At 40.9% G+C, this 15729-nt stretch overlaps 1 protein-coding gene across 3 annotated transcripts in view; it reads right to left on the reverse strand.

Moving 5' to 3' along the window:
- The window catches only part of ST7L (suppression of tumorigenicity 7 like), a 195671-nt gene that overhangs the window by 108690 nt on the left and 71252 nt on the right, over window positions 1–15729 (reverse strand). For all 3 annotated transcript variants that reach the window (XM_077294908.1, XM_077294906.1, XM_077294907.1), the window contains exon 12: window positions 316–466. In XM_077294908.1, coding sequence (XP_077151023.1) covers window positions 316–466 — 151 coding nt within the window. The remainder of the gene's footprint in view (window positions 1–315; window positions 467–15729) is intronic.

Below are 15729 nucleotides of genomic sequence, written 5' to 3' on the forward strand. Positions count from 1 at the left end.
ATCATATTTTCCTGTGCAAACAAAAGATAAAAGGCTACATGTATGTCTAATTTTGAAAACACATCTTCATTACAAAGATCCCAGTGGGGCTGATATAGATAAGCTGCTCTCTTTGATGTCTTGTGAATGGTGCATTGAGATAACTAAATTAGTGTTCCCACTTCAAACAATAACACAAGTGCTATGGGCTCCCTTTGAAACTAATACAGGCAGCAGAGCATTCCAATGGTGCTGACAATTTAATTACAATGGGCAGGTTACAAACCTATGTAGTGAAGCAACAAAGGGTACAGTATAGAAGGCAGACATACTTACTGCCCTCCCATGTGCAGTGAAGTAAATTCAGTGCTCCTTCCACCCGTTTCCAGTGCTGGAGGTGAAAAAAGGCATAAGCCACAGCTTCACTGTCTCCACGCTTTAGTATATGTTCTGGTGGCATAATCAAGCTTTTCATTTCTAACAGGTACTGGAACAGAAAAGCACAAAAATAAAACAACATTATATCAGTGTGTCATCAAACAATGGCTTATCGCTGAACAAAAGGATTGGACATGTGGAAAATCAACAGTGTGATATCTCCCCCGACATTTTATTCCGAGGAAAACCCCATACAAATTAGGCTACTTTCACACTAGCGTTTTTTTCAATACGTCGCAATGCGTCGTTTTGGCAAAAAAACGCATCCTGCAAAAGTGCTTGCAGGATGCGTTTTTTTCCCATTGACTAACATTAGCGACGCATTTGCGACGCATTGACACACGTCGCAACCGTCGTGAGACGGTTTCGCCGTGTTGTGGCGGTCCGCCGGGAGCAAAAAACGTTACATGTAACGTTTTTTGCTGCCAATGGTCCGCTTTTTCCGACCGCGCATGCGCGGCCGGAACTCCGCCCCCACCTCCCCGCACTTCCTTGCACCTCACAATGGGGCAGCGGATGCGCTGGAAAAATGCATCCGCTACCCGTTGTGCAGCGCAGAGAACGCTAGCGTCGGTAACCTCAGCCCGACGCACTGCGACGGGCCGAGCCCGACGCTAGTGTGAAAGTAGCCTTAGATGGTCAGACAATCTTGACATTTTTGAAATATTGATCATAACTGTTTAAATATACTGCATCATGTATGTATGGAACTGCTGCCAAGGTTGATTCTTTTCATGTGGATTATCGGGGAATTTTTCTAATCCTTTCCTTTTCCACTTCCCAAGATCTGAGTTTGCTTATATGGTGCACATATACTACTCTTCCAATCCAGCTCTTGGTATGAAAAATACAGAATTCCCCTTTACATGAAGGTTTCCTGTATAATGCAAATCCTCTGTTCTTGATTTATCGCCTAATTAGAACCTTGTTAGACCAGCACTTCGGAAAAGTGGTTACAAGCAATACAACTGCTGTTACAGCTCTTACAGTGGTTGTCTCCCACCTATTCCGGGATCATGGATGTCTGTAAAGCACTGCAGTATTAATGGAGCTATATAAGTGAGTAAAATAAAATAAATATGGAGGAATGAACAGAGGTTTCAGGCCACATATACATTAGACTAAAGTCTGATGAACCCTCTGAGAAGTTTTAACAGTATAATTATCTGGATACTGTGTGAGTCACCTACAAGCCATTAACAATGTCTACTGCATTCCTATTACATCGCAATATGTTTACTGATTCTTCACCTTTATTTTATATCCTACATTGTCTATTCTATTCGCAGACATTAAGCCTTGTATTAAATAGCTACAATAAATATAACTGCTTTCTTTGATCATTTTTTGCTGTTGATTTGACTAAACTAGTCCAGCCAATTACTTGACTCTGGTTCATATAGCGGCAATCTTGAGATAATTTACTAATCAGTAAAAGTGACTCAACTTTCTCTTTTCTTTCAGTAACACTGATGAGGTTGGGTTCTGGTCAAGCAAAGCGTGTTAGCTGCATGAGTGAGTCTTTCTCTGCTTGCCCCAGGCCATCGTGCTGGAGGGTGATATACTAGTTAATCCCCTGTAATCCTCTTAGTTTAACACACCAGTGAAGGTCTGCATGGATCTTGTGTGGGAAAAAGTCCCATGTACCAAGGGATAGTTCACCTCGTGGGTTTGGCATGGCCTTTGTTAGGGTATTTCAGTATAACCATGTCTTGTCACGCAAGAACCCGTTCTTCTACTAGTGAAGACCTTTACTTGCTTGTGCTTACAATACCATCTAACACTCCTCATAATAAGAATATCTAAGCAGCATCATTATGCTGCTTATTAACAGTTAGATTTCCACATCATCATGTGGCCATGCAATAGTATTACAAAAGAAGAGTCTAAAAGATTAAAGGAGAACTGGTAAATGGCACAGAAGTAACATAGGAAGTACAGTCTTTAGCCAAGGACTTTGGTAGAAAATATTAAACCTAAAAGCTGAAGAAGACTGCTTTACTCAGCAGCAGTATCTGTCAGGGATGTCCCATCAAACTTACATGTGCAGTCAAAAACACGGAAATTATACATCAAATTACATATCAGTGTTTTTAGTTGGACCACACAAGAAGTCCAAAATATATCTGCCGTATTATTACTACTTTATCTCTTGTATATCCAAGTCTTAAACCACCAAGAAACATTTTCAGGCTTACTGTTTATAGGTATTCAATCTGCAGCTTTTTTGTAAGTTGGTCGCAGAAAGGATACGTATCGGTCAAACTCAAGACCGCCATCGCTCCCGGAACCCATCCCCCATACACGTGAGATCAACTTGGGGAGAAAGAAGAAAGTCGCTGCAGACTGCTCTGGCAGTGGCTTATCTCCCCAGTAAACAAACTGGTGTAGGAATTCCAACTGCCTTATCCTTCTCTTTCTTATCATCTGTCAGGAGCTTTAGGAGGGCTCATATAAATGGTCATCCAGTTCTGCCCAAATCAGAGAGCCAACCTTTCCCAGATGCATAGGCGGGCCGTAAGGAACACTGTAAAGAATAGAACTAACTGGATTGGCAACATTCTAAATTAGCCAAACTTTCATGGGGGTCTTGCTTTTAAAAGAGTTTGGTCTATTAAATTTCATAAGACATCTATCCATCCATATAATAAAATTATTGGGCAGTATTAGATACCGTGTCAACTTAAGAAAGAAGCATTTAATTTTTGGTATACTGTAACGGAAAGAGAAAAATCAATTTTTATAGTAGTTTCTTCATAGTGGGCTAGGAAAATAACAGGTATTGTTACATAGTCCATTGACATATGGGCTGACACACATTACAGTCGTAAAAAAAGAGGTTGGGAGATGGAGAATGTGTGTACAAAGTTCAAAAGTTCAGGTTGCATCTCTGATTTACTGCTCGATCCTATATTTCATGTCCTAAATTACAGTGCACTTTCCTTAGCATGGGAGAACTGCAGATTCCTCACAAAATTATTATCATATTCCTGGATTTACAGCGGCTGGTGACATCATCCAATTAAATCCAGAGGACATTTGTGGGACAGAGATGCCACCAAGGTTGAGAATGCTTCACTTGTCAGATGGTGAGCAGTAATGGCAGTGGCAAGCAGAGCCAAAAGACATAAAAAAAATTATTATTTCACCCATATGATCACAATTACAGCGAGATCTGGATTTTCATAGTTGCACACTACAGATTTTCTAGCCTTTCAGCAGATGTACATTTTATACAGTAAAAATACTACATATCAAACATTGATTATCTTTCTACAATGCCACCCGTCAATGTGTTGGATATATGGACACCAAGTCAAACGTTTTATCTTATGTTTCTTGTTCAAAGGTGGTCGTTTTTCAGCCTTATCTTGGCCATGTTCCTGAGTAGCGCACACCTTGTGCCTGTTACGAACTGTTCTTGCCATGCATTTCACCCCAGCTGCCATTTCTTTTGTAGGTCACTTGATGTCATCCTGCGGTTGCTGAGTGACATTCGAATAAGACGACGGTCATCCAGGTCAGTGGAGAGTCGTTGTTGCCCTCTGCCAGTCTGTAGCTTTCTTGTCTCCAAAGTCTGCTGCTTGACCTTGTTGTAATGGACTGCCGTCTTAGAAATTTTAAGGATAGAGGCAAGATGACGTGCACTATATCCCTCTGCTAGTAAAGCCAGAATTGAGCCCTTCTTTTCCTCACTCAAGACTTTTCTTTTCAACTCCTTTGGCATGGTTAAAAGTTATTTTTCGTTCCTATTACTTTTGGGATATTACTAGCACTTGTTTTGCCATTCAGCTTGTCCTATTGCAAGAGGATTGTGAACATCACAGAAAAGTTCTTTATACTTTCCTTCGTTAAATAAGGTTTGGTTCAGGTGATCAACTCATCAGAAGCACATTAAGTAGAATGAGGTGTCCTCTGGTTGGAATGCAACTGACAAAGGAATGAATTGCTATCAGACATGTAGAGAAGCTGATTTTTATAAAACTGTGCAGTGGTCTCTTAATTTTTGCCAGAGCTGTATATACACACACACACACAATCATCTTTTACATTTTAAAGATTACAAAAAGCAAAATGGGTTGATGCAAAAGTTTAGCACCCTACATTGTTAGTACCATATAGCGCACTGTTTTGAAAGGATTAAAGTTTGTTAACGCTTTTTATGTTGCCAGACAAGAGCTTTTCAATTCTTGTTTGAGGGATTTTCATCCATTCTTCCTTGGAAAATTCTTCCAGTTCTGCATGCACTGCTATTTTGAGGTCTAGCCACAGATTTTCAATGATGTTCAGATAAGGGGACTGTGAGGGCCATTGTAAAACATTCAGCTTATGCCTTTTGAGGTAGTCTATTGTGCATTTTGATGTGTGTTTAAGAACATTATCCATTTGTAGAAGTCATCCTCTTTTCAACTTCAGCTTTTTTATAGATGGTGTTATGTTTGCATCAAGAATTTGTTGAAATTTCACTGAATCTATTCTTCCCTCTACCCTTGAAATGTTCCTCGTGCCATTGGCTGCAACACAAACCCAAAGCATGACTGAACCACCCCCATTTTTAATGGTAGGCTAGATGTTATTTTCATGAAATTCTGCGCCCTTTATTCTCTACACATACCTTTTGATAATTTTGGCCAAAGAGTTCTATTTGAACATCATCAGTCCACAGGACTTGTTTCCAAAATGCATAAGGCTCATGTCCTTTTGCATACTACTGATGCTGAATTTTAAGGTGAGGACGTGAGGTTTCCTTCTGATGAGTTTTCCATGAAGCCATATTTGTGCAAGTGTCTCTGAACTGTAGAACAATGTATCACAACTCTAGAGTCTGCTAAATCTTTCTGAAGTTATTTTCCAGTCAAGTGGGGGTTCTGATTTGCCTATCTAGCAATTCTATGAGCATATCTCATTGAAATTTTGCTTAGTCTGTTAACAGCCATTTCTTAATTATATTTCAAATTGAGGAAAGGGCAACTTGAAAATGCTTTGCCATCTTGTAGAGTGCTAGGAAGCTGCTCAGAAAGCAGTGACCCGGACAGTGAGTGGCCTTAATTCTCCAAGGAACTCACCATTGCTGCCCTCTATCTCTTCTTTTATTTAATTTAGCCCTTGACCCATTACTCTACCATCTTAAAACACACCTCGTTTTTCAAGGTCTTAAAATGGGCGAGAGAGAATTTTGGATTACAGCTTTCACAGATGACATCATGCGTACTAATCTTGCTTAAGTGTTCACAATAACAGTAATTTTGACATGGGGTGTCCAAACTTTTACATGCCACTGTATATCATATGTACAGTGGGTACGGAAAGTATTCAGACCCATTAAATTTTTCGCTCTTTGTTTCATCGCAGCCATTTGGTAAACTCAAAAAAATTATTTTTTTTCTTGCGAATGTACACTCTGCACCCCACCTTGACTGAAAAAAACAGAAATATAGTAATTTTTGCAAATTTATTAAGAAAGAAAAACTGAAATATCACATGGTTTTAATTATTCAGACCCTTTGCTCAGTACTGAGTATAAGCACCTTTTTGAGCTAGTACAGACACGAGTCTTCTTGGGAATGATGCAGCAAGTTTTTCACACCTGTATTAGGTGATTCTCTCCAGTTCCGTTAGGTTGGATGGTGAACGTTGGTGGACAGCCATTTTCAGGTCTCTCCAGAGATGCTCAATTGAGTTTAGGTCAGGCTCTGGCTGGGCCAGTCAAGAATGGTCACAGAGTTGTTCTGAAGTCTCTCTTTTGTTATTTTAGCTGTGTGCTTAGGGTCATTGTCTTGTTGGAAGGTGAACCTTCGGCCAAGTCTGAGGTCTAGAGCACTCTGGAAGACGTTTTCATCCAGGATATCTCTGTACTTGGCCGCATTCATGTTTCCTTCAATGGCAATAAGTCGTCCTGTCCCTACAGCTGAAAAATACCCCGCTAGTATGATGCTGCCACCACGTTTCACTGTTGGGATTGTATTGGGCAGTTGATGAGCAGTGCCTGGTTTTCTCCACACATACTGCTTAGAATTATCACCAAAAAGGTCTATCTTCTCATCAGACCAGAGAATCTTATTTCTCATAATCTGGGAGTCCTTCACTTGTTTTTTAGCAAACTCTATGTGGGCTTTCATATGTCTTGCACTGAGGAGAGGCTTCCGTCGGACCACTCTACCATAAAGGCCTGACTGGTGGAGGGCTGCAGTGATAGTTGACTTTGTGGAACTTTCTCCCATCCCCCTACTGTATCTCTGGATCTCTGCCACAGTGATCTTGGGGTTCTTCTTTACCTCTCTCACCAAGGCTCTTCTCCCATGATTGCTCAGTTTGGCTGGAGGGCCAGGTCTAGGAAGACTTCTGCTGGTCCCAAAAATCTTCCATTTAAGAATTATGGAGGCCACTGTGCTCTTAGAAACCTTGAATACTGCATAAATTCTATTGTAACCTTGGCCAGATCTGTGCCTTGCCACAATTCTGTCTCTGAGCTCCTTGGCCAGTTCCTTTGACCTCATGATTCTCATTTGGTCTGACATGCACTGTGAGGTCTTATATAGACATGTGTTAGCCTTTCCAAATCAAGTCCTATCAGTTTAAACACAGCGGGATTTCAATAAAGGAGTAGAACCATCTCAAGGAGGTTCACAAGGAAATGGACATCATGTGACTTAAATATGGGTGTCTGAATAAAGGGTCTGAATACTTATGATCATGTGATATTTCAGTTTTTCTTTTTTATTCAATTTGCAAATATTTCTACATTTTTGTTTTTTTTCACATTAATGTACACTCTGCAACCCATCTTGACTGGAAAGTCAAGATGGGTTGCAGAGTGTACATTAATGTGAAAAAAAATGAACTTTTTTGAATTTACAGAATGGCTGCAATTAAAGAAAGAGTGGAAAATTTAAAGGGGTCTGAATACTTTCCATACCCACTGTATGTTAGCGTTGCTTACCTGAGGAACAAATGGCACCATGATGCACTATGAGAACGAGGCAAGTTAAGAATGGCTGTGTGATGAACTGAGTTTGTTCTGCTAGGAAACCTTGGATCTTAGTATTCATGTGAATGTGACCTTAATACATACAGGTGCATCTCACAAAATTAGAATATCATCAAAAAGTTAATTTATTTCAGTTCTTCAATACAAAAAGTGAAACTCATATATTAGATAGAGTCATTACAAACAGAGTGATGTATTTCAAGACTTTATTTCTGTTAATGTTGATGATTATGGCTTACAGCCAATGAAAATCCAAAAGTCATTATCTCAGTAATTTAGAATATTTTAGAACACCAGCTTGAAAAAATGATTTCAAAATCCGAAATGTTGACCTACTGAAATGTATATTCAGTAAATGCAGTCAATACTTGGTCGGGGCTCTTTTTGCATCAATTAGGCTGGTTTCACACTTGCGTTTTGATCTGCAGCGTTTAAAAAAAAACCGCATGTGGTGAAAAAACGCATGTAAACGCGTGCAAACGCTGCGTTTTTTAGACGCATGCGTTTTTGCGCCCCCCAAAAAAAGCGGGAAAACGCGGCGTTTTCCCGCGTTTACATGCGTTTTTTTCCCGCGTTTGCGTTTCTGAAACGCATGCTGAGAAGTGTGTGACAGCTGCCAATCATCACACACTATTAATAGAATTAGCTAGGGTTAGGGATAGGGTTAGGATCCCTAGGGTTAGGGTTAGGGGTAGCTTTTTATTAGAATGTCCTGGTCACCAGGTCACTGATAAGCCACCCCCCACCATCAAGGTGATAAAGGGATCCAAACCCTAACCCTACCCCTAACCCTAAGGATCCAAACCCTAACCCTAACCCTACCCCTAACCCTAGGGATCCAAACCCTAACCCTACCCCTAACCCTAGGGATCCAAACCCTAACCCTACCCCTAACCCTAGGGATCCAAACCCTAACCCTACCCCTAACCCTAGGGATCCAAACCCTAACCCTACTCCTACCCCTACCCCTAACCCTAGGGATCCAAACCCTAACCCTACCCCTAACCATAACCCTTGGGATCCTAACCCTACCCCTAACCCTAACCCTAGGGATCAAACCCTACCCCTAACCCTAGGGATCCAAACCTTAACCTTAACCCTACCCTACCCCTACCCCTAACCCTTGGGATCCTAACCCTAACCTTAACCCTAAGGGTTAGGGTTAGGATCCCTAGGGTTAGGATCCCTAGGGTTACTAGGGATCCTAACCTTAGGGTTAGGGTTAGGTTTAGGATCCCTAGTAACCCTAGGGTTAGGGTTTTCTTGTTTTTTCTTGTGTTTTCTTGTGTTTAGGGTTAGGGTTTTCTTGATTTTTCTTGTGTTTTCTAGTGTTTTTCGGTAAAAACGCATGCGTTTTTAACGCAAGCAAACGCATGTGCTTAAAAACGCAGGCGTTTACATAGACAGCAATGCATTTTTTTGCCGCGAATAAACGCATGCGTTTTTTTTGCGGCAAAAAAATGCCGCTAGAAATTACTACATGTTGCATTTCTGCAAATGAACGCACGCGTCAAAAAACGCATGCGTTGCCGAAAACGCGTCAAAACGCACGCTAAAAAACGCATGCGTTTTTTAATGTTAAGTATAGGGAAAAAAACGCATGCGTTTTTTAGCGCTAAAACGCTGCAGATCAAAACGCAAGTGTGAAACCAGCCTTACTGTATCAATGCGTCGTGGTATGGAGGCCATCAGCCTGTGGCACTGCTGAGGTGTTATGGAAGACCAGGTTGCTTTGATAGCTTTCAGCTCGCCTGCATTGTGAGGTAATGGTGTTTCTCATCTTCCTCTTGACAATACCCCATAGAGTCTCTATGGGGTTAAGGTCAGATGAGTTTGCTGGCCAATCAAGCACAGTGATACTGTTGTTTTTAAACCAGGAATTGGTACTTTTGGCAGTGTGGACAAGCGCCAAGTCCAGCTGGAGAATGAAATTTCCATCTCCAAAAAGCTTGTCGGCTGAGGGAAGCATGAAGTGCACTAAAATTTCCTGGTAGACGGCTGGGCTGACTTTGGTCTTGATAAAACACAGTGGACCTACACCAGCAGATGACATGGCTCCCCAAACCATCAATGTTTGTGGATACTTAACACTAGACATTCAAAAATCAAGGTCCCAGAGACTGGAAGAAGAGTGGAGAGGCAGACAATCCAAGCTGCTTGAGATCTAGTGTGAAGTTTCCACACTCAGTGATGGCTTGGGGAGCCATGTCATCTGCTGGTATAGGTACTCTGTGTTTTATCAAGAACAAAGTCAGTGCAGGCGTCTACCAGGAAATTTTAGAGCATTTCATGCTTCCCTCTGCCGACAAGCTGTTTGGAGATGGACATTTCATTCTGCAGCAGGACTTGGCACCTGTCCACACTGCCAAAAGTATCAATACCTGGTTTAAAAACAACAATATCACTGTGCTTGATCGGCTAGCAAACTCGCCTGACTTTAACCCCATAGAGAATCTATGGGGTATTGTAAAGAGGAAGATAAGAGACACCAGACCCCATAATGCAGACGAGCTGAATGCTGCGATTAAAGCAACCTGGGCTTCCATAACACCTCAGCAGTGCCACTGGCTGATCACCTCCATGCCACGTCCCATAGAATGTAAGTCCGCAAGGACAGGGTCCTCTCCTCTCTGTACCAGTCTGTCATTGTAAATTTGTTTACTGTAAACAATATCTATAACTCTGTACGTAACCCCTTTCTCATGTACAGCACTATGGAATTAATGGTGCTATATAAATAAATAATAATAATAGATGCAGTAATTTATGGCAAAGGAGCCCCGACTAATTATTGAGAGTATTTACTTAATATAGATTTCAGTAGGCCAACATTTCAGATTTTATAATCATTTTTCAAGCTGGTGTTATAAAATATTGAAATTAAATGAGACACTGACTTTTGGGTTTTCATTGGCTGTAAGCCATAATAATCAACATTAGGAGAAATAAACATTTGAAATAGATCACTCTGTAATGACTATCGAATATGCGAGTTTCACATTTTGTATTGAAGAACTGAAATAAATTAACTTTTTGAAGATATTCTAGTTTTGTGAGATGCACCTGTACCACCTACCTAAACATTGTTTTACACCCCTAGAATACCCCTTCAAGGCATGCATTTCCTAAAGGCAAATACTTCTTTCAGCAGAGTTATGAACCCTGCTACACTGCTAAACCTTTTTTTGGGAGACATTAGGGTGTTTTTGAGGCTTTTTTTTATGCTAATTTTCAGCTGTTTTTTACAGTACCAGCAAAGCCTATGAGATTTCAGAAATCTCATGTACACATTGGGTTTTTGTGTAATCAGTATTTTGTGCTTTGCAGCGTTTTTTGACATAGGGCATGTCACTTATTTCAGCATTTTTTTCAGCGTTTTTCACCCATTGACTTGAATGGGTGGTGAATAAATGCTGCAAATATGCTAGGTTGACTTTTCTTGCAGCGTATTTGCTCCAGAAAAGTCAAGGAGCGCCGGATGTGACGTCACACTCAGCTCTGCTACATCTAAATGGCAGGCTGCATGATGCCTCCATGCAGCCTGTCATCCAGCAGCAGATCCCCCATTCACTTGAATGGGGGTCCGACATTAGTGTTTGACAAGATGTCATATGCATGACAGCACAGCAAACACCGCTTCTGATCGGCGGGGAAATCATCCCAGCCAGTCAGAGAGCCGCGGCTCCCAGAAGACAGTGGGGAGCGCTAAGCTGTGATCAGAGGTATAAACTCACCTCTGATCACTGGTGTCAGCTGATGGGACTATTGCTCCCATCATCTGACACCTGCTAATGCTAATTACAGTGACAGTAGGAGCAGCGGATGGGAGTTTTCATCTGCAGCTCCTGCACTATAAATAAATAATTAAAAAAAAAAGTCGTGCGTTCCCTCCTAATTTTGATAACCAGCCAAACAAAACTCACAGCTGGGAGCTGCAACCCCCAGCTGTCAGCTTCAGCAAGGCTAGTTATCATGAATAGAGGGGTCCTCACGCTTTTTTAAATTATTAAATAATTTTAAAAAACGGCAAGGGGTCCCACCATTTTTGAAAGAAGAAATATAAACCAGCTCACCCGTGATGCATAAACCAATCCTCGGGAGCACGGACCCGCTGTGTTCAGGCGTATAGAGTCCAAAAAGAAAAGAATGTCCAGCTTCACCGAATCCGTAAAAAAGAGTTTTCTTTATTCACATACTATTGAGCATAGAGGATACAGACTTCAGCACAAGCCATATGGGTAAGAATCTCAACGCGTTTCTGGAGACTAAGCTCCCTTAATCATGACATTCCAAAAGACCCATGTGTCCCACTTAAATAACCCTGAACCGGAAAACACACCGGTGGGGGGATTGCCATGCTATGAACTCTTTATGTCTGTTTATCTTACGCCCACTTTTCAAATTAGTTATGCTAATCATTTACCCCACCGGTGTGTTTTCCGGTTCAGGGTTATTTAAGTGGGACACATGGGTCTTTTGGAATGTCATGATTAAGGGAGCTTAGTCTCCAGAAACGCGTTGAGATTCTTACCCATATGGCTTGTGCTGAAGTCTGTATCCTCTATGCTCAATAGTATGTGAATAAAGAAAACTCTTTTTTACGGATTCGGTGAAGCTGGACATTCTTTTCTTTTTGGTCCCACCATTTTTGACAACAGCCTTGGTAAAGCTCACAGCTGGGGCTGGTATTCTCAGGCTGGTAAGGGGCCATTGATATAGGCCCCCCAGCCTAAAAATAGCAGCCCACAGCCGTCCAGAAAAGGCGTATCTATTAGATGCGCCAATTCTGGCACTTTGTTCCCACTTGCCCTGTAGGGGTGGCAAGCGGGGTAATGAGGAGTTTATGTCACCTTGCTATTGTAAGGTGACATTAAGCCGGCATAGTAATGTAGAGGCGTCAATAAGACACCTATCCATAACTAATCCTATAGTAATTAAAGGGTTAAATAAACACACACACATGCAGAAAAAAGCAGAAAAAAGTATTTTAATGAAATAAAACACCACACAGTTTTGTCATCTTTTTATTGTTCTGCCATGCCAAGTGAAGCCCTCGATCTCCTGTAATAAAAATAAAATAAAAAGGCAAAAGTATACTCCCTGATCCGTCGTAGTCCAATATAACGAGTGTCCCACGCAGTATCTGGGGGAGATAAAGCTGACAACCGGGAGCACTTCTAATGCGACCGCTCCCGGCTTTAAGCGACTGGGGAATGAATGAGACGGAGTGGACGCAGTAGCGAGCGGTGACGTCACCGAGCCTGCGCTCCCTCACAGACTGACCTGAAGTTCACCGTGGGAAAATGCAGGGGAAGAGGATACCGCAGGTAATGTATCTATTCTATCTATCAATCTATCTATTCAATCTATCTATCTATTCTATCAATCTATCTATTTCTTCTATCAATCTATCTATTCATTCTATCTACAGGAAATTGTTTTTTTTTCTCTGTGTGCACTCAACTTTATTGGCATGCACAAAGAGAAAGAAAACACACCAAAAACGCGGCAAAAACGCTGCAAAAAATGCACCAAAACCTGCGTTTTTGGCGCAGCTTCTTTCCTGCCAAGATGATCAGGTTTTGCTGCAGAAAAACAACGCAGCAAAAATGCCCTGTGTGAACTTACCCTTAGGAGTCAACAACTTGTACTTGTTTTTCCTCAAGCAATTTCTAATCTCAATCTGATCAAGCATCTGTAAAATATGCTGGATAAAGAAGCCTGATCTATAGAAGACCTAGCTTACAACTTAGAAATCTTAAAGGATCTTGTACCAACGCCTGCAGTAGTCTTGTGGGTTAGTGGTTATATGTATATATATCGAATATGAATCAAGATGATACATTTCGAAAACAAACATCTGGAAATGCTTAAATCAGTCAAGGAAAATCGGTTCAGAAAGTAGCATTTGTGTGAAGGAGCTTCAGTAACTGGTGAGTTATGAGTTGATGGATTACAATGGATTGGGAGCACAAATAGCCCTCTATAACATCTCAAAAGGTAGAGCATTTTTTTTCAATGATTTGCGTATTTTTCTGCGGTTAATAGGTACTTTGATAATGAATACCAATAGTACTTGTAGAGGTAGAAAATACCGATGCCATGGTTTCCATAGCTTGCACTGATAAAGTCTAAGACTAAAATGTGAGTGAGACAACCCTTGTCCACATGACGTGATGGGGCATATGGATATCAAAGAGGGTTGGGTCTCATGCTCACGACCATCTTTTATGAGATCGAGATAGTTTCTGTTCTTGTGAACATGAGTCAATCACTACATCTGAATAGCGGACATGTAATACTACATTTTTCATGCAGCGGCCACGTTTTCTTAGCAACACTAACTGCTTATAAGGGATTCTGGGATGGATACCTATGGCAGTCAGCACTTGCCCTTTGAACAGGGTGGTTTATGATGAGATAAGCCTTTTTAATGAATGACTATGTACACGTTATTAGTAGCGATTCTGGATGCAAAAATGGCTACAAAGACGAAAAAGGAACAATAAGTATGGATTTATTTTTTTCTTCTTCCAAAACAGCCTTACCAGGCCACAAAAAGTGAATTTGGGATGTTTTTTTCTGGTTAGCATCACTCAAATTCATGACTGTCAGGGTAACATCAGAACTCATAGAAGTCTCACAAAGCATGTAAGAGGATGTGGTAGCTACGCACGACATTTCTTAACATATACGGTATATACGATTACCCAATTGTATCTTCTCTTGAATGCCAATGAACAAAGAGAAGACAAGGAGTCACCTACAAAATTGCCTCAGTCTTGATCATTCATGCAAGTGAACAGCAATTTCTTCCAGCAATTACCCATCTGCCTGCATTTTTTAATGCTTTATTAAAATTAAACAGGAATGAATAACCTAATTCTCATTACACTGAATGATGGGGAAACATAACCTAACTGCGATCAGTGAAGATTAGAATTTAAGAATTGTATATTAGATTTGAGACAGCATAAAGAAATGCAATAAAATCACTGACATAATAAAAAACTAATTTTTTTTGTCCCAGAAATAAAGTTTAAAACCAGAGCGAGAGAAGTGAGATATGAGATAGATAGACATAGATAGACAGACGTAGATACAGATATTTAGATAGAGACACAGCTAGAGCGACATAGATAAAGATAGACACAGATAGATAGACAGATATGTGATAGATATTAGATAGCTGGATAGATACATGATAGATACTAGATAAATAGATAGTCATATGTGATAGATAGATAGACAGACAGACCACAGATAATGGGTTATACCGTAATAGTTGAGATCAGAACAGAAGCTCAGCTCCAACAACTAGAGGGTCTTTTCCTTGTCTTGCAGGTCGAGTTGGGGGCACATATACACCATTAAAGAATTTTGTATATCAGGCCTGAAAAGTGGTGCTCTTATCTCATATCGGTCAAACCTGGTGACAGGTTCCTTTTAAGGGTTCTGTCATGTCTGACAATCAGGTTGTTAAGCATAACTTGCCTAACAACTGCGAGAGATATCTTCTAGTAACCAGTCTGTCAAATATTATTTAGGCCTTTAACTCGAATTAGATTAGTTGCTTTCTATATGGGATATGCTGAATGGACTGAATCAGTCCTGACATCCTTTCCAGACACACGCTGCCTTAACTTCAGACAACTGCTTCCCCACAGTGGTAATATGGTAGAAATTGTAGTCTACGACACTTGTTACCTGCGCTGTGCTGATGCCTGTTATCACATGTCAGGAGGCTACAGTGGGTATAGCTGGTATGTGTGCCGTCATCGACAGGCAGCATCCCCAGGAGCTTAGCTATGGGGCAGCTGGAACTAACGGGGCACTTGGCATCTACTCCTTAAGTAAATGCATCCTTCTTTAGTCCAAATGTAGATGGTTCTCCCCTGGTAACAAGAGTTTGTGGGTAAGCTTGACAATCTTCATATGTGATCTTAGGACATAGATACACTATATTAACTTGACATATGATGCGAGCGCTTTGGGGGAATTTAGGAGAGGTAAGAATCCGTTTTTGGCCCCCACTAAAATTTGACATACTGCACACAGTGCCCAGATGGAGGAGCCTGGACTCCTCACATTCAGTCCTTAGAAGTATTATTGGCATTTTTTTGTGTGTCTGAGGCCTCACTATTTCATGAATGAGTGCTATCTGGATTTTTCATGGATAGACTTTTTACCTCTTGTAGTCTATGATCCTGCTGATATGTGCGGGTATTTTTGTGGATTCACTGTTTGGCAACAAAACACAGAAACATGTCTCTGTGATCCCAGTCACAAACCAAACTAGCCAATGTAAGACTATAGGTCCATGA

The sequence above is a fragment of the Ranitomeya variabilis genome, chromosome 3, assembly GCF_051348905.1.
Source record: "Ranitomeya variabilis isolate aRanVar5 chromosome 3, aRanVar5.hap1, whole genome shotgun sequence".
Taxonomy (NCBI): Eukaryota; Metazoa; Chordata; class Amphibia; order Anura; family Dendrobatidae; genus Ranitomeya; species Ranitomeya variabilis.